Below are 26988 nucleotides of genomic sequence, written 5' to 3'. Positions count from 1 at the left end.
GTGTTTAGCAAATTTCTAGTAGTAAAAATAAAATCACTAAAAAAACAAAAAAATATTTTTTTTGAGAAGCTGTAATTTATATTTTTTTTTAAAAGATCTTTTTTCTTTAAAAAAAATATATTTTTCATATAATAAATAAACAAAAAAGTATTTTTATATCGTTATACTTAAATATAATTGATAGATAAAAAAAAAATTTCCATTAGATACCCAAATATAAAATTATTTTTACTTTTTCATAAAATCTTTTAAAAAAAAGATAACTCAAAAAAAGATATTTTCTTAGAAACTCACCCAAATAAATTCATAGTCTTTAACCTGTGAATAGATTCTCTCAATTTGTTAAAAAAAATTGAGAGTGTAAAGAGTAATCTTTAACTTTTTATTATTTTTTCTTTTATATTTATTTTTGATCTCGCTTATAAAATTAATAGTAAAAAATTATACTTTACTCTCTTAATTAGTAAAAAAAATTTGAGAAATCCATTTTCCTTTAAATTTATCTGGGAAATGATATCTTAACACGTGCTTATGCTTTCTCTGCATAACGCGGACATTTAACTAGTTTTCTCTAAGGGATAGAACAATTAGTGAAAATTGATCCTCTCAATTTTTTTTAACAATTGAAAGAATAAAGTGTGATTTCTATTATTAATTTTATAAATAGGATCAAAAATAAATATAAAAAAATAAAAAATTAAAAATTATACTTTATATATTCTCTCAATTTTTTTTTAACAATTCAGAGAAACCATCCCAATAATTAGCTTGACTTCAAATGAAAATAAGTAATAAATAAATTAGGAAGGACTTAAATAAATTAGGAAGGACTTCAGACGAGAAACGTATGCACGGTACCTTTAGGAAAGGAGTTTTATTAGGAAGATAATGAAAAATTTTGATAATGTAAATAATAAATTGATTTATTAGTTTACGATTGATTAAAAATTAAAAAATATTTTTTAAATTTTAATAACAACAAATTTTTATCTTTATTTTTAAATTTTAATAATTTTTTATCAACTACCAAATTCCCAAAATATATGATAAAATAATTATTAAATTTTAAATTTTAAATTTTTCAATTTCAAATTTCAAATTTTAACAATGGAGTTCAGCAGTAACCGGTTGCGCGATAACTGGACGTGGCCACGGCGATGGAGAAGAAAAGAAGGATCTACCGAGGAATCCGATACGCCAACAGAGAGATCAAGTGCAGTCTTGGTCAGCCAGAACTATGCAACGGCAGTAGAACGGTCAACGAAAAATTACTGCGGCGTCGATGTCCGACAACGATGGACGGGAAGTTTTGATTATTAATTATAATTTATTTTTTCTATTTTAATCTATGGTTCACATTGTTCATAATAGTCATTATTTTTCTATTTTTTTTCGAAAAAACGGTTTAAAAATTTTTTAAAACAAAAAACAGTAATTTTATGATTAAATATTTTGTATAAAAATATTTTTTATTTAATAATTATATTTAAATACTGACGTGTACCCCAAGAAGCTCAGTAACAAATCCCACTATCCTAACCAACCACAAAATCCGAGAACAAGCAAGATGAACAGAAACCACAACCTGATCGCAATCACGCACAAGTCAAATATCATCTCCCAGCCGTTACCAACAACAATGGAACTTACTATCTAAATCGATAATATCGGAACAAACAAACAAAAGATAACACTACGCTCATCTATAAAACGAAACCAAATAGCTCAGAGGAAGTCAGGTCACAAATATACCCTCATTCATTTACTCACATTTAAATTCTTAAACACTCTTCTAACTTGAGCATCGGAGTGCTTTTTGCAGGTGCTCCTGCCACCGTGTTTCGCAGCGCCGAGGTTAATCTTGAAGGCTGTCTTCCGAACGACTTATAGCTCACCTAAGGCCAAGCAGTCTCATCGGGAGCTATATACCTCGGCCGAATCAGAACGGAACATTTGGCGCCACCGTGGGGTCCGAGAATTAATCTAACCCCACTATTTCTTCTATATTGCACTTTGTTTTTCTCTTCTACGTAGGATTTTCCAACCTTCCAACATGGCCGATAACGGAGTTCACCAACTCACTCAGGCCGAACTTATGGCCCAGATGGCCGAGTTACAAGCAGAAGTCAAAAGACTCGCTGAGCTGTCCACCCAGCACAACGCTAGAAAACACGAGGAGAATGATTCCAAAGGAAAAAAGCAACGCAGACCCACTAAGTGTCAACCCGCCAAAGAAGAAGCTGACCTTAGACAATCCGTTCTCCGAAGAAATCACCAATTACCAAATGCCAAAGAATTTCACACTGCCTTCCTCGCTCGAGCCATATAAGGGGATTGGTGACCCCTGGGCTCATATTAAGAAATTTTAATCCATGATGTTCTTTAACGGCCCTAACAATGAGCCTGTACTTTGCAGGGCTTTCCCTACTTAACTTGACGGCGCTGCCTTACTTTGGTTTTCAAAATTACCTGCAGGTTCGATCTCTTCCTTTGAAGAACTGGCGAAGTCCTTCATCGACTACTTCGTGGCAGCACGGATATACGTGCACGGATCAGATTACCTCGGCACCATTCGCCAAGGTCCTCAAGAAATCCTAAAAGACTACATGACTAGATTTGTAGAAGCAACCATGGAGATACCAGATCTGGACCCTGCTGTCCACCTACATGCCCTGAAGGCCGGTCTCCGACCCGGAAAATTCAGAGAAACAATCGCGGTTACTAAGCCGAAGATGTTAGAAGAATTTCGAGAAAGAGCGGCAGGACAGATGGAGATTGAGGAACCCCGTGAAGCCAAAAGAACAGAAAGAAAGCAACCTAGGAGAGATGAAGACAGAACCACAAGGTCGGCGAATAACAAAGACTCCAGAATGCCCTTCAAGCTCACCCCAAAATTTGACAATTACACCAGATTCAACACAAAGAGGGAGAAGATAATTAAAGAAATACTCAACGCTAAAATCATAAAACTTCCAGCAAGAGCAGGAAGTTACCAAGACCAGCGATTTGTTGACAAAAGCAAATACTGTGCCTTCCATCAGAAGTATGGACATACAACTGGCGAATACGTGATAGCTAAAGATCTGTTAGAAAGATTGGCTCGGTAAGGCCTCCTAGACAAATACATCGAAGGAAGAAAACACAAAGAGAACAGCAGGGACCGTGAAGAACGCCATCAAACCCCGGGAAACAAGGAAGACAATAAATGGTCACACAACACTCCACCAAAAGGCATTATAAATTGCATATCCGAAGGATTCGCCGAGGGAGGTGAAACAATCTCGGCGCGAAAACGAAGCCACCGCGCAATGTTGGCAATCGAAGGAGCAGCTCCACAAAGCAACAAAGATGAGCCCGGTCTCAAAATCACCTTCAGTCAGACAGACATATGCTCGGCAGCATCAAACCTAGACGATCCAGTGGTAATCTCTATCCAAACAGGCAATTTATTGGTAAGAAAAGTCCTTTTGGACCCAAGTAGCAGTGTAGATGTCCTCTTTTACTCTACTTTTCTTAAAATGAAACTATCTTAAAAACTCATGCAACCCTCCTCCGGAGAATTAATAGGATTCTCTGGAGAAAGGGTCCCGATCAAGGGTTACATATGGCTAAAAATGATGATGGGAGAAGACTCATTATCACGAACCATTGATATACAATACCTAATAGTTGATTGCCCAAGTCCTTACAATATTATTCTCGGAAGACCTGCTCTGAACATGTTCAGGGCGGTAGTATCCACTTTTTTTCTATGTGTTAAATTTCAGGCACATGACGGTGGGATAGCTACTCTCCATTCAGACCGCCAACAAGCTCGGCAATGCTACAATGCAAGTCTAAAGAGGTCGGTTACGAAACAAGAATTTCAACAATAAGTCAAAGCAATTCACAGCACAAATGAGGTATTGTCCCTGGCAGAACTTGACCCCAGAGGGGACACTCAAGAAAGACCCCAACTTGCAAATGAACTCCAGGAAGTTCCACTGACGTCAAAACCAGGACAAGTCACATATATCGGCCAAGCACTACAAGGACAAGAAAGATCAGAACTCATAAAGGTATTACAGGCCAACGCCGATATGTTTGCCTGAACTCTGGCAGACATGCCAGGTATAGACCCGGATATCATTTGCCACAAGCTCGCTACCGACAGAAAAACTGACCTATAGCTCAAAAGAAGAGGAACCTCGGAGCAGAAAAATCAAAGGCAGCCTTAGACGAAACCAGAAAACTTCTCAGTGCCAACTTCATCAAAGAGATCCGCTTCACCACATGGCTATCAAATGTGGTAATGGTAAGAAAAAATTCAGGTAAATAGCGCATGTGCGTCGACTTTACAGATCTGAACAAGGCATGCCCTAAAGATGCCTACCCTTTGCCAAGCATTGACAAGCTTGTAGACAACGCTTCAAGTTTCAAAAGCTTAAGCTTCATGGATGCATACTCTGGTTACAACCAAATCCTCATGCACCCAGAAGACCAGAGCAAAACAGCCTTTATAACTGAACATGGAAATTTTTGTTACAAAGTAATGCCATTTGGTCTAAAGAATGCAGGTGCAACATACCAGCGGCTAATGGACAATGTCTTCCGCAATCAAATAGGTCAGAATATGGAAATCTACATCGACGATATGGTCGCCAAGACCACCCCAGGAAGATCCCACTGCAATGACCTCAAAGAAATATTCGAGCAGATCCGAGCATATAACATGAGACTAAACCTGGAGAAATGCACCTTTGGGGTACAAGGAGGCAAGTTCCTCGGATTCATGCTGACCTCACGAGGAATCGAAGTTAATCCTGAAAAATGTGAAGCAATACTTAACATGGCAAGCCCTAGAACAATGAAAGAGGTACAACAATTAGCAGGGAGAGTAGCTGCTCTGTCACGATTCTTGCCAGCAGTATCAAGCCAATCATACCACTTCTTCCAGACAATATCAAAGATAAGAAATTCGAGTGGACAAAAGAGTGCGAGACAGCATTCACTGAGCTCAAAACCATCTTATCATCACTACCGGTGTTACAAAGACCAGATGTCGGTAAACCTTTATACTTATATTTATTCGCTTCCAATTACTCTATAAGCTCGGCTCTTGTCATTGAGACAAGGAAAATACAACAGCCAGTATACTTCGTCAGTAGAGTCATACAATCAACAGAACAAAGATATCCGAGAATAGAACAGCTGGCCTTAGCACTGGTGATAACAACAAGAAGACTCAAGCACTATTTCCAGAGCCACACAATAATCATAAGAACAAACCAACCACTAAGGCAGATACTGACAAAGCCAGAGCTGGCTGGACGACTGACCAAATGGTCTGTCGAGCTCTCCGAGTTCGATATCCAGTTCCAACCAAGGCCGGCCCTGAAAGCACAAATCCTCGTAGACTTCGTCTCTGAGTTCACACCTGACGAGCACCATCACAACAAGACCTGTGAGTTACACATTGACAGGGTATCAAGCCGAGAAGGAAGCGGGGCCGGGGTGGTCCTGAAAAAGGGAGATACGGTGATAGTCGAGCAATCCCTCCACTTCCACTTCTCGGCAAGCAACAACCAGGCCGAATATGAGGTGCTCATAGCAGGACTCAAGCTCGCCCTCAACCTCCAAGTGCATAGCCTAACAGTACACTGTGATTTCCTCCTGGTGGTCCAACAAATCCAAGGAGAATTTCAGGTAAAAGATCCCTTGCTAGAGCAGTACTAGCTTATAGCAAAGGATCTGATTTCAAAATTTAGTTCATTCATCATATTACACGTACACAAAGAAAAGAACATTAGAGCCGACATATTATCTAAACTTGCTACCACTAGGACGGAAACACAAACATCAACGTTATCACAACTTACACTTAATAGACCTAGCATTGAATTATTATCTATAACAAACATTAACCACCTCCATGACTGGAGAATACCTTTTCTAGAGTACATTAATGCAGGTATCATACCCAAAGACGAACTTAACCCACAACAATTCTGACGAAAAGCAAGTCTCTACACCAACATAGCCGGGGAGCTATACAAACGAGGTCTCTCACAGCCATTGCTAAAATGCCTAGACAACGATGAAGCAAAAGAAGTAATGGATGAAGTCCACGAGGGCGTATGTGGAAATCACATTGGAGGACGAGCTCTGGCCGCCAAGATCTCCCAAACAGAATACTATTGGCCAACCATGAAGAGGGATTGCATAACAAAAGTCAAGGCATGTGACAACTGTCAAAAGCACACCCCCGTTGCTATGACGCCAGTCGAAGTATTACACAGCATGGAGGTAAGCTGGCCTTTCCACAGATGGGGCCTCAATATCCTCGGCCCGTTTCCAGTAGCACCAGGCCAGGTAAAATTTCTTTTAGTATCAATAGACTATTTTTCAAAATGGATAGAAGCACAACCACTAGCAAGAATAACCGCTGAAAAGGTACGATCTTTCATATGGAAAAACATCATATGCCGATTTGGAATACCGAAGGAAATAATATCGGACAATGGTAGACAGTTTACAGATAACAAACTCGCATCATTTCTAAATAACTTTAGCATACAACATCGTTTTAGCTCGGTCGAACATCCACAGACAAATGGGCAGGCCGAAGCTGCTAACCGAGTAATATTGCAAGTAATAAAGAAAAAGCTTAATAAAGCTAAAGGAGAATGGGCGGAGCTCATCGCAGAAATATTATGGAGCTACAACACAACAGTACAATCCACCACGGGCGAAACGCCCTTCAAACTAGTCTATGGGTCGGAAGCATTAATCCCTGTAGAGGTCGGTGTTCCCACCTTACGAATCGAGCTATACGACAAACAACACAATTCAAACACGAGAAACGCCGAGCTTGATCTAGCTGAGGAGGACAGAGAAATCACTGCCATTAAACAGAGATCTAAGAAACAATTGGCAGAAAGAAAACACAATAAGAGAGTTGTGCCGAGGATATTCAACGAGGCGATTTAGTCTTCAGACGAACAGAAGAGGCCATATGACCTCCTTCGCATGGAAAGCTCGCCGCAAACTGGGAGGGACCATTCCGAATATCCAAAGTGCTCGGAATGGGGGCTTACCAGCTCCAAACACTACAAGGTAACCCAGTTTCAGGAAATTGGAATATTTCTTTGCTAAAGTTGTATAGATCATGAATTATACATTTTGCGGATGAAGGTACTCTTTTTCCCCCTTAAAGGTTTTCTCCCAAAAGAAAGGGTTTTACCTAAAGAGGGTTTTAACGAGGCCGGACGCCCAAATTATCAAATTATGAAATCAGACTGACACGTATATCAATCTGAGTCCTATTTTCTATCTTCATCTTATTTTATTTTCAAATGCAAAAAACATACAACTACGCATTATATATAGTCAAAACAGAAAACATCACCAAATCGTCCCAACATCAGTCTATTAGAGCAAAACATGCTTAAGTTCAAAACACCCAATCGAAAAACCAGTAATAATTAGCAGTCAAAAGTTAACCGATTAGCTAAAACACAAAGTCACCAAAATACAACAAAAGGGAACACATGCCCAAAACAAACAATCTACATATCAGAAATCAAGTAGGAGGGATATTTTCACCATGATCCTCCACAGTACCATCCACCACCAATTTCCCACCGACCACTATCTTGGTCATGTCGAGACGATCACAATCGAACTCCGGGGCCAACACAGCGATTTGGCTAACAGCACGCTCAAAGTAATAAGAAAACATCTCCATCCCATTTTCTTCCAGTTCATGAACCCTAGAAGTAAGCTGACCTTTGGCAACATTGGTGTCTTTGACCTCGGCTTGCAACAGCCGGATCTGTTCCCGCAAACGACCAACTTCCTCCTCGGATTCTTTCATTTTGGCTGTAGCATTTATAACAACGTCGTCCTTCTCTTTCGCAGACTTCTCCAGTTCAGCAATTCTCTCCTTATAAGTCCTCTCCAATTCAACAATCCTATCCACAGCCACCTGGTGCTCGGCACCAATAAGTTCAGTCGTCCGACCAGCACACATTAGTCGCAAAGCAACAATCTACGAAACACCAACCACATAAACTCGGTCAAAATGAAGACAAACAGAACAAACAAAAGAAGCTGAGAGCAGAGTATTAACCTGAATGAACTTCCCTAAACTCTCTACCCCAATCCGGCGAGTCATGAGCATATCACCAGGATATTGAGACACCCTGTCGGAAAGCTCGGCAAAGGGGAATTGATCGCTCCACAACGAATGAGAGCTGGTACCGGGAATAAATCCATGCAACCTCTTTTGTCTATCAAACGCAGATTTACCAGCTCCAACAGCTTCTCTATCACCTTCATAAATCACTTCCACAGATTTCTCAGCATCATCCCTCTTCCTCTTGAAAGAAGACACTGGCTGAGCAACAGACTGAGTGGCGTCCCCACCACCTTCCTTCACAACTTCAGAGGCATCAGTAGCCTTTTCCTTCTTCTTCTTAAGGAAGGACTGAAAATGTGACGGGTCGAGGAGAGGAACTCGTCCACCTGCACAGGGCAACAAAAGTCAGATTAAACCTAACATATGAAGAAACAAAAACAAAAAGCCAGACATTACCTATGTAGGCCTTCAAACCCTCACTATCACCTGAATCGTGATATTGAAGAACATCGGGGATAGACAAACACTCCCCATCAGCAAAACACTCTACTAAAAAATATAACACCCTCTCTTCCTCTTCACTCCGTTCAACAGCCTCAAGAATCTGACACGGCTCCGAACACCAATAGAGAGGAAATCTCTCTATCATCTCGTCGTCCAGATAAAATGGATACTTAGCCTCGACTGACCGCACTTTCACAAATAAGGACTTAAAATTCCTAAAAGAGGATTTATAAAGAAGGAAAATGGAACGTCCAGTGAAACTGCTCAAACATACCCACAACCCCCTCCGCACCCCTTTTGACTGGAATAATGAGAAGAATACAGAAAGAGAACAAGGAAAAGACAGAAACTCCATTAAACATTGAAAAGCACGAAAAAACGCCCAAGAATTTGGGTGTAACTGAGAAGGCGCACAATTCAGTTGAGTCAACACATCACACTCAAACAGCGAGAAAAGAAGCTTCACACCAAGTTCAAAAAAGCAAGGCGTATACATATAAAAGTACTTCCAGTCACCCCTTCTCTCGAAAACCCTATCGTCATTAGAACAGTAAAGTAGCTCGACACCCACACCTTCCCTTACCACCCGCAAGCCCTCGAGTTCACGCATGGACTCAACATCAATGTACGACGAAGACCGAGTCTTGACGTCATCATGAACCCAATGATATGGGTTATCTTTCTTCCCTTCAACAGCCGTTTTCTTATCTTTCTCTTTCGCCATTTCAAAAGAAAAACAATAGTAAAATTAGAAAGGGAACTAACCTTTAGAAGTTATAATGCAGCTTAAACAGGCAGAATGCGAAGAAGCAAAATGTCAATTCCAAGTCAAAAATGGGATATTATTACAAAGCCAACTAAACTTAGTGGGCACACTAAAAGATAACCGTTAAAGACATCGAAAACCGAAAGAAATGAAGGGACGCATTAATGCCAGCACATTCTACAACACAGAAAACTCCTTGACTTCCTTGCAACCAATATCTCTTCTTCAACACCAAAGGGGGCCCAAAAAAAACTAACTACAAAATGAAGAAACTGGCTAATTCTTACAGAAGGACAAACACATAAAGCTTGCCTGCCACTTGAGGCACAGAGCCAGACAAGCTTGGGGGCAATGACGTGTACCCCAAGAAGCTCGGTAACAAATCCCACTATCCTAACCGACCACAAAATCCGAGAACAAGCAAGCTGAACAAAAACCACAACCTGATCGCAATCACGCACAAGTCAAATATCATCTCCCAGCCGTTACCAACAACAATGGAACTTACTATCTAAACCGATAATATCGGAACAAACAAACAGAAGATAACACTACGCTCATCTATAAAACGAAACCAAATATCTCAGAGGAAGTTAGGTCACAAATACACCCTCATTCATTTACTCACATTTAAATTCTTAAACACTCTTCTAACTTGAGGGTCGGAGTGCTTTTTGCAGGTGCTCCCGCCGCTGTGTTTCGCAGCGCCGAGATTAATCTTGAAGGCTGTCTTTCGGATGACTTATAGCTCACCCAAGGCCAAGCAGTCTCATCGGGAGCTATATACTTCGGCTGAATCAGAACGGAACAAATACAATATATAAAATTATTTATTTATTTATTTATTTATTATATTATATTAAAATATTTTTTAAATAATTTTTTTAAAAAAATATATAAATTATAATTTCTTAGAAGAAAAAAATGTGCTCTAAATCATGATCACAAAAAATTATACAAAAGGTCCAAATCCATAACCGCTCAGCTCCCTTGTAACTCGAAACTCTACAAAGACTCAACCAGTGAAAGGTCCAACCAGTTAAAGGTCCATCCTACACCAACATATATTCGTGTTCACATCAACTCTCTTTCTCTTAATATCAGTCCTTCACATATTTTACATTAAATTTCATCGGTGTAAAGGGATGAAAGATTTTTTTTTCACTAGGATATCTATTAGGTTGAAAGTTCAATGACTAATTCTTCTAATATTGTAAAGATATAAAGTGGGCGACCCTCCCAAATAAATAAATCTAATTCTTATCTTCCAATGAATATCGAATTCGGAAGAAATGATTAAGAGACACAAATCTTCCTCCATTTATACCAACTTGTGTTGGTAGACTAAACTTTCAATAAAGTACAATGACTTATCAAAATCATTTCCAATAAATTGAATTACTTTCGGACTTTAAGTGACTCTAGCCATAAAATTAAAATTTATAAACTATTTTTAGGTTGTGTTTAAACTTTAACCCTATGAAATTTTGGGACAATTCATGTAAATAAATTGTTTCACCTTCAAAATTACGCAAATGCATTGTTTCCAAAACGAAGACGCAAATGCATTGTTTCACCTATCTATAAAAATTGCTACTGGCAGTAGCAGTTTACACAAACACAGAATCTGCTGCTGCCAACCGCGGATTATGTTGAGTTGTGGCAGCATGAAAACCGCTCTTGTCTGCCGTGGTTTCTGCATTATAATGGTTGGTCATAAATCGCTATTGCCCAGCAACGGTTTATGTGCATTGGAGCTTGTGAGTAAATCGCTAGAGGCTATAGCGGTTTACGTAGATAGTGGCTGCCTATATAAACCGTTGAAGGTAACTGCGGATTACTCATTTGGAGTGTTTTTGAGGTTGGTTAGAGAGAGAAAATTTTAGAGAGAGGTCAGAGCAACTTGAGAGCGGGTCCGAGGTATCTGAGTGCCGACCTCCGGTAGGATATCATGGGAGATAAAAGGAGCTTGTACCGACTGAACGGTGTTGCACATATTGCCGGTGTCGTTGGTGACGAGGTAAGTTAAATTTTTTTTTTGTTAGCATTAGCATTTGTTAATTAGAAAAATGGTATGTAAGGTAGAGGAACTAGAATTTATAGATTAATCCTTATAGTTTGAAATTAGGCTTGTCATGTTAGGATGTTAGTTTAGTCGGTTTGAGTACCATTTTTTTTTTTCGTTAATTTCCAAATATGATTAAGTAAATGAATTTAGTTCCCTTCAATGAATATTATTGTATGTGTTGTTGGTTTATTTTATGGAATTCTTATTGTTTAGGCTCAGATGAGTCTTTTTTTTATGATCCGTTCGTTTTTTATTTTTTACAATTATTTTCTGGAACATTGTTTGTTTTAAATTCACAAAGTTTTATAGTTGTGCTTGTTATTTATTTTATGTTGGGTTATTATATTTTTATGATATGAAGGGTTGTATTCGCTATTATTCTATTTTTATATTTTTATATTGTGGCTGTTATTTATTCTATAGTGTTATGTTATATTTACTATTGTATAATGTTTTTAAGATATTTGTTATCATCAGATTGGGGAATTTGTTGTGGATAGTAGAATTTAATTGTTTTTTTATCTATCTTTCATGTTCTGTGCAGCCAACTAGGTGTATATACAGTGTGAGACGGCAACAAATATGCCCATGCATAAAAAGGATTATCCCATATTTAGAGAGGGCTGAATTGTACCATTTGGCTAGGCTAAACAGCCACCGATTCTGGTTGGATGAGCCATTGGATTGTACTACAGCCTCTAGCGATTTACTCACGAGCCCCAACACATATAAACCGCTACTGACAGTAGCGGTTTATGACTAACCATAATCATGCAGAAACTGCGACAGGCAAGAGAGGTTTCCATACTGCCACAACTCAATGTAATCCGCGATTAGCAGCAGCGGATTCTGTGTTTTTGTAAACTGCTACTGTCAGTAGCAGTTTTCATAAATAGATGAAACAATGCATTTGCGTCTTCGTTTTGGAAACAATGCATTTGCGTAATTTTAAAGGTGAAACAATTTATTTACGTGAATTGCCCGAAATTTTGAGAATTTTTATTTTCAAATTAAGCTTTTTAATGTGAATAAATTGATAAAATAAAAATAGAAATTTCATCACATTTAAATTAAGATAGAAGAATTTATATAATAAAAATTATAAATTTAATAATGATTGTTTTTTTATTTTATTATTTTTATTTTAAAAACTTTTTTTCTTAATTTTTCATTTTTTTTCTTCTTTCATATTTATTTATGGTATTTTGTATTTTTCAGTTGTTTATATATTAATATATGAGAAAATCAAGAAGGTCAGTACTTTTATTAAAATTTGGCCCGCACTTAGTCAGCAAAAGAAAAATGAATTATTCTCCATCATTAAATGAAGTTTCACACTATTAAAAATATTATTGATGACTAATTGATGGCTACAAATCACAAAATCTGTTGGCCTCCTAACACTCCTCTTAATATATAACTATGCTATATATATATTAAAATCGGTCTTTAATATAAACTATATATTAAAATATAAAATATATATATTTAAAATAAGTTAAAATATCACATATATTGATACATAAATATATTTATTAATTTTAGTGTTTAATTTTAGGTTAAATTACATAGTTGGTCCTATATTTTTAGTGACATTGCAAATTGGTCCCTACACTTTAAAAGTTTATAATTAGATTTCTAAAGAGAATTAAAATTTGCAATTTATTCCCACGGTTCAAAAAGTATTTGATTTAACAGAATATTATCAGCGTATTTTCTATTTTAAACATGTGAGCTGCACATATTTAACAATAAGGACCAATTTACAATTTTAGTGAAAGTATTGGGACCAACCGTGTAATTTAACCATTTGAAAATGACCAAAAACTCCTTATGCTATCTGAACCCATCTCGCCCCTCCTTATTTCTCTCACTCTCACTTTCTCATTTTCCAAAATGACACCCTAATCTCAGCGCCCTCTGTCTCTTACCACAGCTCACCATCGCCGTGTCTCTTGCCTTTGTCACTGCACCGGATCCACTGCTAAATTGAGTTGTATTTTTATGTTAATTTGTTGTTATTTTTTTTAGACATTAAATTATTCACTTTGAGCATGTTTGAGATTGAAATTATTCTATTCTATTTATTGGTGTTCAATATTGGGATTGGAAGAGAAGAAAAAGTCGCCAGATGAGAGAGGCGAGATGAAAGAAGGAGGAGAGACTCGACTCGTGAGCACAAATGCAGTGGATCCGGCGCGGTGACGGTGAACTGAGGTGAGAGATAGAGAGCGCTGGGGTTGGAGTGTCATTTTGAAAAGTGAGAAAATGAGAGTGAGAAAGTTGGGGAGGGGCGATGTGGGTTCAGATAGCCTAAGAAGTTTTTAGTCATTTTCAAATGGTTAAATTACACGGTTGGACCCATACTTTTACTAAAATTGTAATATTGTCAAACATGTGCATCTTACATGTTTAAAATAGAAAATATTCTAAGAATATTCCGTTAAATTAAACACTTTTTAAATAGTGGGGACTAAATTATAAATTTTAATTCTTTTTAGAGACCTAATTATAAATTTTTAAATTGTAGAGACTAATTTATATTTTACTAAAAGTGTAGAGATCAACGGTGTAATTTAATGTTAATTTTAATGTAGTTCCATTTTACATTATGCGTTGAGCAATTATTTTATTAAACACTTTTATTTTACTTTCTTCTGATAATAGTGAAATACATTAAATAAAATATTTTATAATATTCATCATAAATTTTCAAATAGTATACCGTTAAAACAAAAGAAGACTAACAAAAATTCAGTAGAAGTATTATAAATCACATGGAGTAATAAAAAAAATTGTGAATATCCATCCTGACTCTGAATAATTTTTTTAAAGAACAACGGAAGTTTTAGCCAAAAAAAATATCTTTTTTTTATTTTTTATTTTTAATTTTGTAAGATTGATTAGTTCTTTTATTAATAATATTTCTCTTAAATTAAAGAAATGTGTGTACGTGATATATTTAAGATAATTGTCAAGATCGTTTAAATTTTTTTTTTATTTTTTATTTGTTACATTTTTTATATATATTAGCTAAATTTATTAGATAAAAATTGAAAAATATTAGTAATTTTAATTTTTTTTACTTATAGAAATTGAATAGAAGATATACATATTAATAAAAATAACAATGCTAATTGTTATCATTAGTCTTACATATTTATTATTAGTTATTCTAAAATATTGAAATTTAAATCTTTGATGTTATATATATGTGAATAGTTGAGATAAATATCCTTATTTATTATATCTATTTTAGATACAATATTGTGTCAGCAGTTTATCAAATAAATCAATAATTTAATGTATAGTATAGATATATTTCGTTAATCTAAAGAAAAAATATTGTCAAATGGACTAATTAGTTTGACGGAAATCAAATTCAAGGGCTGAAATTAATTTTTTTCTTGAGTATTTTAATAATTCTTGGAGTAATTGTCAGAACTGTTTAGATTTTTTTCCTAAAAAAAATTATTCTTAACATAGTTTATATAGTTCTATTGGTAACTTTTTTTTAATTGAAAAATTATAATATTAATATTTAGTATAATTTTTAAAATTAATTTGTAATTTTTTAAAAAAATTATTTAAAATATTTATAGATAAAATAAAAAAAATTATAATAATTTTTTAATTATTTTTTAAATAAATATTTTGTGACTAAAAAATTGAATTATAAAATTAAAATAATTTATTTATAGATTATTTTTAATATAAGTTTTTATATTTAAATTTTTTAAAAAAAATTAATTAAATTATTTATTCAACTTATCTCTTATTCTTATGTGCCAAAAATAAAAAATTATATCCATTCAAACCACCAGAATAAAGATAACAAATATTCCTTTATGTAAGCAGAACTAGAAGATAAGAATCTTTCTATAAGAAAAGAAATTGTCCTGCTTAAAGAAGAGACTTATGCGGCTATGCAACACTAATATGTAGCTTTTGTTGATAAAGATGAAAAGTTTATTTATAATTAAGTTCAATTTAAGTAAATAGTTTAATTAAATTTTTTTTAAAGATAATTTAAATAATAAATATTTATATTAAAAATAATTTATAAATAAATTATTTTATATTTAATATTTTAATTTTAAAAATTATATTAAACATTAATATTATTATTTTTATAAATTAAAACTAAAAAAAATAACTTTTAAAATTTTTAAACGGATCTTAAAATTAATAAAGCAATTAATTATTTTTACGATAATAATTAATGATTATTTTACTATTTTTTTCTCAAAAGAAAAAAAAGGAAAAAGGAAAGGAACGGACCTTTCTCTTCGTTGTCATTTGTCGTCTCGAAGTCTCCTCTCTTTTTCTTCTCCAAGAACTCAAATTTCCCCAATTAGCCAATTAGGGTTAATTTCAGTCTTAATCTCCATCTCAATCTCAATCTCACGCCCTTCTTCCAGCCACCACCATCTTGAACCTTCTCCGGGATCTCGAAATTTAACCCAACGAGTCCTCGGTTCCTTCACGGTGAGCCGTTGTAGCTCGTAATTCAATTTAACCCCATGCCGAAATCCGTTTTATACATCCTCTTCTTCTCTCTATGCATCGTCTTCTCCGTCGCAACATCCGCCGAGTCCGAAGGGAAATCCTCCTCTGTCATCAGGCTGCCGTCGCAGTCCGCCGGACTTTGCGCCGGAACTCCATCGCCGTCCTCTTGCCCCGCTAAGTGCTTCCGTACCGATCCTGTCTGCGGCGCCGACGGCGTCACCTACTGGTGCGGATGCGCCGAGGCGGCTTGTGCCGGCGCCGAAGTTGCCAAGTTAGGGTTCTGCGAAGTCGGAAGTGGTGGATCTGCAGCGCTACCCGGTCAGGCATTACTCTTGTTACACATTGTGTGGCTAATTGTGTTAGGGTTTTCAATGTTGTTTGGCCTATTCTAGTTCACGAGGATTCTGGATTTTGTTCTTCGATTTTGAGTTGCGGACGCCATGCCAATTTAGTTTTCTGAAGATTTTCAGCATTGATTTGGTAGGTTTTGATCTATTCCAGCAGTGTATATTTGGTATTAATTTGTTACTTAAATTGATTTCTTAAATTTCTTTACACTGTGAATATGAATATATCTTGGGAATGGTATGTAATTATTGCAATTCAAAGAAAATCTATAGAGGACTAAATTGATATCAGCGGGTGTCATTTTTAGGGTAATTTGATTCTTTTTATTATTCGGAAGAGGGATTCTGATGGTGGTGTGTTGTAGTATGCATTGTGGCAGCTTAATGCATTCATAGAGGGATTTCGAGTTTTGTTGATTGAGGATTCAACATATTATTGTACTCATTATTCTTCTTGTATTTGTATACTTTAATACAATGATGTTATTCAATACATTCTTGAGTGTTTATTGTGTTGTTTTAAAACTGTAATTATACTTAAAAGATGTTGTACTTCAATTCATTACATTTATGTTCTTTCCTTACGATTTTGGAATTCCAAAGTATGTTGTTCAAGTGGAATTTGAGCACCACTTGAGGGCACTGCTGCAGATGATTTTTTCTTATCAATCTTAACCAAGACAGGCTAGACACACAAATTATGAAAAATGAGAAATGTATGCAAATTACATGTAATGGTTGACCAGATCACCTTAATTGGTCATGGTCAAAGTGAAAGAATATTGCTGTGGGAATTGGTATTTCTAGGATGTTGTAAAATTTGAATTTCCATTTATATGCATCTTCCATTTATATGAATTTCCAAAATTTATAATAGAAAAGCTCTATTCACTATTAACACTATTTTGTACCTTTGATTTTAATGTACACTAATCTCAGTTAAATCTGGGAATCAAACTCGGATACGAACTTTAAAAAGATAACAGAATTGCCACTTATATCCGGCCTCGTCCACGAAAGTAGATTTGTTCAATGCCATATGATTCAAGCAACTACCAACAAAAGTGGAATTGATGGTAATGCCCAATACAATTTCCCAAGGGATGGATATCATTTCGTGGCCATGATAATTTCCATGCATTGCGTTATGAAATTAATATTTTTATGTACTTAAATAGGTATGCATCACGGTGTCGGTGTGGTGTAATTATGCTTAGATGCTTAATTATGTGTTAAAACGGTGGTTTAGTTATGTTCTGCATGTTAGGCATATACATGTTACACAAACGGAGGTTGATGCATTAATTATCTTCCATTGACCATTGTGCATTGCATTCTCTATATCTCTATCTCTATATCTAATGAACGAGAAGGATTGTGTTCAACAATTCTCTCCTTGGTTCTACTATATTCAGACAAGATGCTTTAGTTGAGTGGGAATCTTCTTCCAAAAAAATTTTGAATTTCAAATTAATCCTTTAAATATCTTGTTTTCCCATATTTTGTTTGTTCCTCCATTCAATTCCTGAAACAGAGAATTGGTCCGTCTCACTCACACTCGCTCGTGATATTTCGATCACTGTTTTTCTGCATACATTCCAGTCAGTGCTGGGCGTGCGTGTCGCTCTTGGTCCTGATCGTGACGACTTTAGTGGCACTGATAACTGGGATGCCGAACTCTTCTTCTGGAAGAAACCGTCGGATTCGAGCACAATGGAAGCTGCTTTTTTTTTTCGTTGTACCCTTAACTGATGTGCTACAGTTCTGATTTGAGGGTTTCTCCTCTGAACAATACTTCTGAACAATACTTTGCTGTAAACATAGCCTTTCAATTTTCTCAGCTCTTTTCTTCTAACAAGTAACAACCAACAATGGCTTCAACGGCAGCGTCTTCTTCTAGCACCTTCTACACCAACCTCAAGTTTTACACCAAATCCAACAACAGCAACTTAAACTGAAGGTACACTTTGTTATGAATTTAATTACCTATTTTCTGAAATTTCTAAAGTTGAAATCTTTTTACCATTTTGAAGGGAACTCATATTGAGAAGCAATGAAATAGCAACTGTTGGTGCTATCTTCAATTTCAGGTAACCCCTTCTCTATGTTCTTTTTTTCCCCCTGTTTATCAGTATCACCATTGAAAGTTGTTCAATTTTTTTATATTATAATTATTTTCATGCAAATTTGGAATATCTTAGTTTAAGATTTTATATTTTTCCTTATTGCATATTTGTGCAGTGGAAAAAAACTTGATTATCTTGGAGTGCAGAAAAATTCTCCATCTTTAGCTTTGTATCCAGCAACTAAGAACTGCATATCAACGTCTGTGAATGTCACTGTCAAATTTTTTGGTGGATATATATACACAAATATAAGACTATAAATAATTTTACTTGCCTGTGATGTGTTTTGCTAAAACTATAACCAAGATTCACAATATTATCTCAAATTGCTTGGGTTGTTGACATCCATGTTGCAATTGGGGATTTAGATATATTTTTCTTTAGCAATGATAGTGATTACAAGTAGAAGATAGTTACTTGAAGTTTGTCTAAAGGCTTCTCTTGTTGATAGTGTATTAAGGTGGGATGTCAAGGTTTTGGGGCTTAGTTCGGAGTTGGAGAGGAAGGGGAAGGAAATTGGGCAGCTCACCAAGGAGGTATTTTATTTTATTTTGTTTGAGTACCGATAAAATATAAGTGAAGATAGGTAGGTAATCAGAAGTTCTATAATTCCAATGGAATGATAACTGGAATTCAAAATGAATTGAAATGTTCAATGAATGTTGGCATTGTTGTTTTGTCTAGCTGGAGTTGGATACTAACATTTTTTTTGGTTTCGTATGGAGAGTAATGGGGCACTTTCTACTGACATGAAACTCTATTCATCCTTTTGACTTTAATGCTTATGTTGTCTAGATTTAATTTCTGGGTGGCCGAATTGTGCCACTGTCAACAGCTTTTTCCTTGCTTTTATGACAAACAAAATTTGAAATTTGAAATTAGTTGAGCCTAAAATTTCCCAAAAGAGCTTTTGAATCTATCATTTGAATTTCTCTTGCTCTCATTCCTTCATTTTGTTTCTCTCATTCCACCGGGTGCTTCTACGTGATGAAGGTGGTGGACACAGATGTGGTGGTCCTCGGAAGGCTGCTCCTGCTGGTGGTCCGGCTGCTGTTGCTGTGGTGGCAGCTGAAGCTTTAAGTGGCGACTCCTGTTCATTGCTGTCTCTGATCCTGCCGTTGCTGTGACTGCATTGCGGCTGGCACCCATGGTTCTGCCTCCCATTCATCACAACCAGGTCAGTCACGTAAGCTATGAAATTTTTAATCTATATTTGAGTTGGTTTTGTTCCCCCCATTTTCGCCCTGTATTCTTTGTTATTCCAGAAGTTGTTGCATTGGCCTTTGTTTCTTCTTGATTTTTTAAATTTTAAACATGATTTTCCATTTGTTCAAATTTCTGATTTTATATATGTGTTGATAATTTGTGTTTCATTATTTTTGAATTAGGTTAAGGTCGTGTATCGTTTATTTTGATTTGAGGAAAAGGATTTGATTTTGAAAATTTTCTGTGGTGATTTGTTGGACTTCTTTGCTTTGATTTATGCCTTTGTTTGCTCTAATTTTGTATTATGGTTTGTTTCTTTCTTACATATGCAGTGTGCCTTCTCATACATTTGCTCTTTCTTTTAAAAAATTTAGAAACAATTTCATTCTTCAATTAAAATCTCTAGAAAAGGACAATCTCATTTCTATTCCCAGAATTGTTAACAGTAAAAGTCCTTTTTTTGGTTCTTTTCATATTTTACCAATCAATTCTTATGGTGATTACTTTTGACAAGGAAAAAAAGTTACTTTTGACAATAATGTTTGCTCTTATTTTGTACGATGGTTTGTTTATTTCCTGTTGATTGTGGGTTGAAGGATTTTTGACACACTGGTTTTTGCTAATCAAACTCATTGACGGTCGGATTGATGTTGTACGAAGGAAGAGAATAAAGTAATCTTTTCTCGTTGAGTTGTCCATGGTTCCTTTGAAAAGTATCCTTTGATTTATTCTCATTTTTCCTCATTGATAGTTGTAAACATTCAAGCATATCTTCTGTCGATATTTCTTTTTTGATTCTAAAAGTTCTAAACTAAACATCAAAATTTCTTTGTTTTTTGTGTGCTTTTCATTTTAAGAGGATTACTAAGTTACTTAAAGATTCAGATTAGGAATTTGGTCCCTCAAAAATAAACTTGACATGAGATTAAAAAGATTTGTGGTATTTTTAACCTTAAAATGCATATCATATTTCATCTTAGAAAGGTATTATATCTATTTGACTAAATTTGGGGTTTTAGACATAAATATACTCATTTTGTAAGGGTTTTGGACATCAAACTTTTTTTGCAGGCAGTCTCTTAGCACGTAAGGTAATCTCCTATGTTTCTCATACTGTTAATGAAGGGTCTTAGATAAATACTTTTTGCTTATCTTCATGGAAGTGTGTATTTATTTTACTTTTGGTTTTTTGGAAACTTTCTGTACTCTTTGTTGTTATTACTTTTAAAGTGTTTTGAGTTTTATTGCTTCATTGTACTAAGTAGTAGTATTACTATTTTGAAGTTGAATCATTCCAATTAAAATAAATTTAACCCTAAAAGCATGAACTACGAAATGGTAACTTAGAAGTAGGTATTTAGATAGTAATATATTAATATGTATGTTATGCTTAGGTTCGATTGATAATATGCATTTGTAGGTTACACCAAAGACAGGTTATGGTTTTGTATGTTATTGGACCTATAAAAGTAGGACTATGCTATGTGTACACTAAAATCAGCTACCAAAGTCAGCCATCAGTATAAAATACATGTTGAAATACAAATACACATTGAAAATAAATTAAATCACATATGTATTTATACACAAATATATTGGTAATTGATTGTAGTGGCTGATTTTGGTGTATAAATAGCATTTTCGATAAAAGTAATAGAAGGTTAAGGATAACTCTTTGACTTTTTGTTTCCACGAACCCATGTATTTACGGACCAAAAGCCATAACATGTTGAATGTGAAAGCCATGGTTTTATTGAATGAATAGATTCTTTGTTTTGGTGTCATTTTAAATGTGAAGGCCATGAAAATTTAGTTTTGATCATTATATATTTTTCTGCTGGTATTTTCAATATGTAATTTAAAGTATTTCAGTTTTTGTTAGAGAAAGTCAATCATGTATTTTATTACTAATTTATAGGCAAATGTGTTTTTTAAAGAAAATTCAATTGGGTGTTTTATATGTGAAAGTAAATTTGATGATTTATACTGTTTTAAATTTTAGAATATTTTTTTTGCTATAATAATTAAAAATTTTGACATTTTGATTGTTTGAGAAACGTTTGCATGAATAATGTATTTTTAAAATTTAAAATAATTAAAACAATTAATAGATAAACGTATTAGTTTTTAATTGCATATATTTTATTTTTTTTATTAATAAAACAAAGAGATCAAATAATAATTTAGCGAAATTATTAAAGTTTTGCTTAAAGAAATAACACGAATAATAAACAAAATTTTAAATTTTAAATAGTGTTCTTTTGATTGAATTTTATATCAAGGAAAAGCTCTATTTATTAAAAAATAATACATAATTGTTAAAACAATAATGAGTGAACTAATCGGGTTATATACAAATACTAGATGTTACGGTATTAGAGTATTTTCTTCAAGTAGCATTTTTTTTAAAAATTTTGTTATTTGAATATTTTCTATTCTCTATATTGTCATTCAATTATTTATCATGAAAAAGATTGTGTCTAATGAAATAAAAACAAATGAATTAAATATGTACTAAATATTAAGTTGGAATAGTTATACAAATAAAAAGAGATCATCTAAATATTGGATGAGTATAGTCTATTAATATATAGAAGAAACAATTTCAATAGTTGATTTTACTTTTATATAACAACTCATTTATTTATTTATTTAACTCTTTTTATTAGTTAAAATGTGCTTTAAAAATGACTCCAATTTTTAAATACTTACTTTTTGTAATATGATTAAATATCAATTAATTATGCTATATGTATATTAAAATTAGTTATTAGAATAAAATATATGTTGGAATATAAATACACATTAAAATTAAATTAAAATACACATATTTATACACAAATATATTAGTAATTGATTTGTTGTACAATAACATTTCTGTATATCAATAGGAGATTAATCTCTCATTCGATATAACATATAAAAATTTTTATTATTCATATATAAAATTCTTTATTCATAGATTAAAAAATTAAACTATCTAAAAAATTAAACGATGAAATAAATTTATAAAAAAATTATAAAAACAGCTCACGCTTCGCGCCGGAAACACACTAGTTGCTGAATATAATAGGACCGTAAGTCCATTATCAATTAATTTAGATACTAACTTGGAATTAGTTATTAGAAAGGAAAACGATAATTTTATTCCTATTTTCTATAATGTTTTTCTATACATAATCTTTTTATTGTATATATGCATAAATTTATAAAAAAAAAAAAGAGAAATGTTATCAAAATGGAAATAGCAATATTCATTCCTAATAGAAATTATAGCTAAGAGATGATATACTCAGCATACATATTGACTGGTAATTGTCTTGGATATTCTATTTAAAAGAATGCATCAGATACATCATACATGACATATCATTCTGTTCCGGCCCAGCCCACCAGCGATCTGGGTCCAAGCTTGAACGACTGACCCGACGGGTTGCTGGACCCGAGCCAGGAGGTGACCCGCACGTTACCCCCCTTTCAATGTGAAACCTAGACAGCTCGGAGAAGCTTTTAGAAAAGTGAGTCTGACCACCAGGGTTCCACCGAGTACAAGCCAAGTACAGACTATAAAAGAGGAGGGGTCTACCCCTCCCCAAAATACGTCATCTACCCTAACTTTAATAGCCGTCTTTTGTACGGACGTTGACTTGAGCGTTGGAGTCCTTGCAGGTGGCCCCACCACTTCGTCACCTCGTCAACTCGGAGGAGCCTGACTCCTGGAGTCCATCCAGATCCAACTTCCAGCAACCCACTCACCTTCGACACCCACCAGATTCGACCTGTTTAGGACGCGAGCAACCGATCAGAAAGTTTTCTAGATTGCTTTGCTGCTTTGGGGTACATGCAATATGCAAAAAATTAGTAGAGAGATGTTTGCATATTAGTGTCTTTTGTACTCCCGTGAGATTCATAAATTTAAAAATAGAATCTAAAAATTTTGTTCTTTGCGAATAATATTTTTTTCCTATCATTACCCTTTAGCATAATTTCTATATAGTAACACTTGGCCTCTCCCTTTCAACTACCTCAATTTGTTGCTCGTCATTGCTATTTTGTTTCTGGTCATTGCTATTTTCTGGTCTGTTTCTAATGCTGATATTGTTGGTCCTTCTGTTTCCATGGTCACTGTTCTTTGTTTTTAGTGATTGAATGTGCAGATGCTGAAACTTCTAGGTCTCAGGTTGCTGCCCCACAAGCTAATACATCTAACATATTTAAACCAAAATGTGATAATTGGATCTAATAATTTCTAGGTGTGCTAACTAGTTGTTATTCAAATTGAATATGTTGTCTATTTCAGTATTTCTTGCAGCTACAATGTGAAAATCAAACTAAATTTGTACCATCTCCTGCAATCAGACCACTCCCAATTAGGTCTCTTCCAATAAAAAACACAACCAAAAAGCCCACAAATAGAAAGACCACCAAAAGGCCTCCTGGATTTCTGGAAACTCGTTTCAAACCACCGAGATCAAATAACATCGTTATATCACCTCCTACATATACCAATATCCAGTTAAGGCCTCCTCCACCATCTACAGATCCATCTCTCCCTACTATGGCCCCCGAGACAATGCAAGGTACTAGTGTTGGCACAAACAAGAAAATTCATGCAGTTCATGCCTAATCCCAGCATGGGAGGAACATCAACTGGAGTAAGAGGGCCAGTTCCTGGTTTTAAAGACCCAACACCTAACTCAAGCAACGTATTCTCCAGTGGCAGTAGCAATTCTACCCTAACTTGTTGATGCATGTGATTTCAAGTGTTGTATTTTGCTGCTGCTTTTTTTTTTTTTTTTGATGTATAGATGTAATTGAACACTCCTACCTTTTTTGCTACTTAAACAATGGCCATTAGACCTTGAAGAAGACTTTTGATGCTTGTTACTTTTAATTTTAGTGTTGGTTTCGATTATGTAATTTTCTTGGATTATGACACAGCTTAGTTCTGTTACTAGGTAATGTGAATAATGGATTTAGTATTGTTAAAATAGTCTTCTTAGATGTTGGCTACATGTTATTGCAAGTGCTACTTTTGATATCTGATTGACTGATTCATCCTTTGTGTCTATATATGTCATTTTTTTTAATTAAAAATGGTTACATGTGTCATATTTTAAATAAAAAATGGTCACATATGTCAAATTTTAAAACAAACGTGACTATAATGGGTTAATACTCAAATTCGTCCCCGAAAGATTACGCGATCTTCATTTTTGTCCCCGAACAATTTTTTTAATCAAATTAGTCCCTTAAAGATAAAAAATAAGTCAAATCAGTCCTCTTGTCAGTTGGGCGATGACGTGACACGTTAAGTGCCACGTGGCATGATGACGTGGCATGCCACGTGGTAGGTCAACGCTACGGTCAACGTCACGTGGCAGGTCAGTGACACGTGGCACGCCATGTGGCAGGTCAGTGCCACGTGGCATGTCAGTGACACGTGGCATACCCAAGTCAACGCCATGTGTCACTTGACATGTAAAAAAGATTTTTATAGTCAAAATAGTCCTTGAAAGTCCAGAAATAAGTCATTTTCATCCCTCAAATTTTAAAAATTAGTCAAACTAGTCCTTATATAATTTTATTTTTTATTTTTTCTTCATAATATTAAATTTGAAATATTTTTTGATACTACTAATTTTAATAGAAATGTAATTGACAAACAAAACATTAGTAATTTTATCTTTTCTTCTTAAAAAATTTTTCCAATAAAATTATCTATCTCCTTTAATTCTTCTCAAAATCTCTCTTATTCTTTTCTATTCTAAAACATTTTTCTTACATACATTTTGCTGGAATATATATATATATATATACTCAAAATTGAAATGTATGTATTTATTAACCTAAACAAAGTTATATGCTCGAAATCAAAATTTATATTTGTTAACCTAAACAAAGTTATACCACTATTTTTTTTCGATTACATCTTTTTTTGTCCATTATGGTATTACTTACATATAGGATGTAATGATAATAATACTTAGAGTCAAAATTTGTGAATTTTGACTCTAAGTATTACTATCATTACATCCTATATGTAAGTAATACCGTAATGGACAAAAAAAGATGTAATCGAAAAAAAATAGTGGTATAACTTTGTTTAGCTTAACATACATGTACAAGATGTCTCTGGTACGGGTTGAAGGATGTTTTATTCCAGCAAAATGTATGTAAGAAAAATGTTTTATAATAGAAAAGAATAAGAGAGATTTTGAGAAGAATTAAAGGAGAGAGATAATTTTATTGGAAAAAAATTTTAAGAAGAAAAGATACAATTACTAATGTTTTGTTTGTCAATTACATTTCTATTAAAATTAGTAGTATCAAAAAATATTTCAAATTTAATATTATGAAAAAAAATAAAAAAAAATTATATAAGGACTAGTTTGACTAATTTTTAAAATTTGAGAGATGAAAATGACTTATTTCTGGACTTTCAAGGGCTATTTTGACTATAAAAATCTTTTTTATATGTCAAGTGACACGTGGCGTTGACCTGGGTATGCCACGTGTCACTGACCTGCCACGTGGCACTGACCTGCCACGTGGCGTGACATGTCATCATGCCACGTGGCACTTAACGTGCCACGTCATCGCCCAACTGACAAGAGGACTAATTTGACTTATTTTTTATCTTTCAGGGACTAATTTGATTAAAAAAATCGTTCGGGGACGATCTTTCGAGGACGAATTTGAGTATTAACCCTGACTATAATTGTCAAAGTTTTCATTCTCGTTTCATACAAACATCAACAACTACACGATTCAAAGAGAAGACAGATTCAACCCTAAATCATTATCATCTTCTATCAGAGCCCTTACTTCACTCTAAACACTAACAAGAAGTTCATGATGAAACACACTTAACAAACCCAGAAAAAGCATAACAAGCCACAGTTTCATATATTGAATTTCCGCTTTAAGCTTCCCCATTTTCGTCACAATCTTCTTCTTTGTCTCATTATTATCGCTTCATCTGAATTCTCTCAGTTAAGTAGTAGCTTCAACCTCGTCCTTTTTTTGCCCCCATTAGTGTTCTGACCAAACACACCAACCACCTTCAATATCATCAACCCAGACAAAATATTGACAGTTATTTGTGTGCGAATACATAAATTTCTTCAATGTAACTCACAGAAACTCAAAACCCATTAAAAAAATTCAGACCTAATGCATACCGCTCATAAAGGACAACAGATGAACCATCTCCCAGGATTGTTCATAGTGTCAGATTCCAACATCACCACATTGAGTCCACAATTACTTCATCACATCCTTCCTTCTGAAATTGGAAGCTACAAAATCACTACTACTCCCAATCGAAGTAACATGGTTCA

General features: G+C 34.5%; 2 protein-coding genes across 2 annotated transcripts; one reads left to right on the top strand and one right to left on the bottom strand.

Moving 5' to 3' along the window:
• Positions 1 to 7561: 7561 nt before the first annotated feature.
• Positions 7562 to 9347, bottom strand: LOC148550747 (uncharacterized). Its single transcript, XM_088494609.1, has 5 exons — positions 9038 to 9347; positions 8898 to 8924; positions 8576 to 8803; positions 8111 to 8505; positions 7562 to 8029 (listed from the first exon to the last, which is right to left on the bottom strand). Exons 1-5 carry the CDS (start codon positions 9345 to 9347, stop codon positions 7562 to 7564), a joined length of 1428 nt encoding a protein of 475 aa, XP_088350735.1.
• A 6378-nt stretch (positions 9348 to 15725) lies between these two features.
• Positions 15726 to 16818, top strand: LOC107609963 (uncharacterized). The gene has a single exon (XM_016312027.3). It carries the CDS (start codon positions 15981 to 15983, stop codon positions 16356 to 16358), a length of 378 nt encoding a protein of 125 aa, XP_016167513.1. The 5' UTR covers positions 15726 to 15980; the 3' UTR covers positions 16359 to 16818.
• Positions 16819 to 26988: the final 10170 nt, after the last annotated feature.

Source organism: Arachis ipaensis, chromosome B7 (genome assembly GCF_059453495.1).
Source record: "Arachis ipaensis isolate K30076 ecotype BB chromosome B7, ASM5945349v1, whole genome shotgun sequence".
NCBI classification, from domain to species: domain Eukaryota; kingdom Viridiplantae; phylum Streptophyta; class Magnoliopsida; order Fabales; family Fabaceae; genus Arachis; species Arachis ipaensis.
Note: the sequence above shows the minus strand (reverse complement) of the source record. Positions and strands in the feature narration are given on the sequence as shown.

Bases quoted from the DNA above. Each gene is read 5' to 3' on its own strand.
- LOC107609963 (XM_016312027.3), top strand. From the start codon at position 15,981: ATGCCGAAATCCGTTTTATACATCCTCTTCTTCTCTCTATGCATCGTC.
- LOC148550747 (XM_088494609.1), bottom strand. From the start codon at position 9,347: ATGGCGAAAGAGAAAGATAAGAAAACGGCTGTTGAAGGGAAGAAAGAT. The intron at 8,925-9,037 runs GTGCGCCTTCTC...TCATTATTCCAG, and splicing joins TGTGTTGACTCAACTGAATT to TCAAAAGGGGTGCGGAGGGG. The intron at 8,804-8,897 runs GTATGTTTGAGC...AAGTGCGGTCAG, and splicing joins GGGTGCGGAGGGGGTTGTGG to TCGAGGCTAAGTATCCATTT.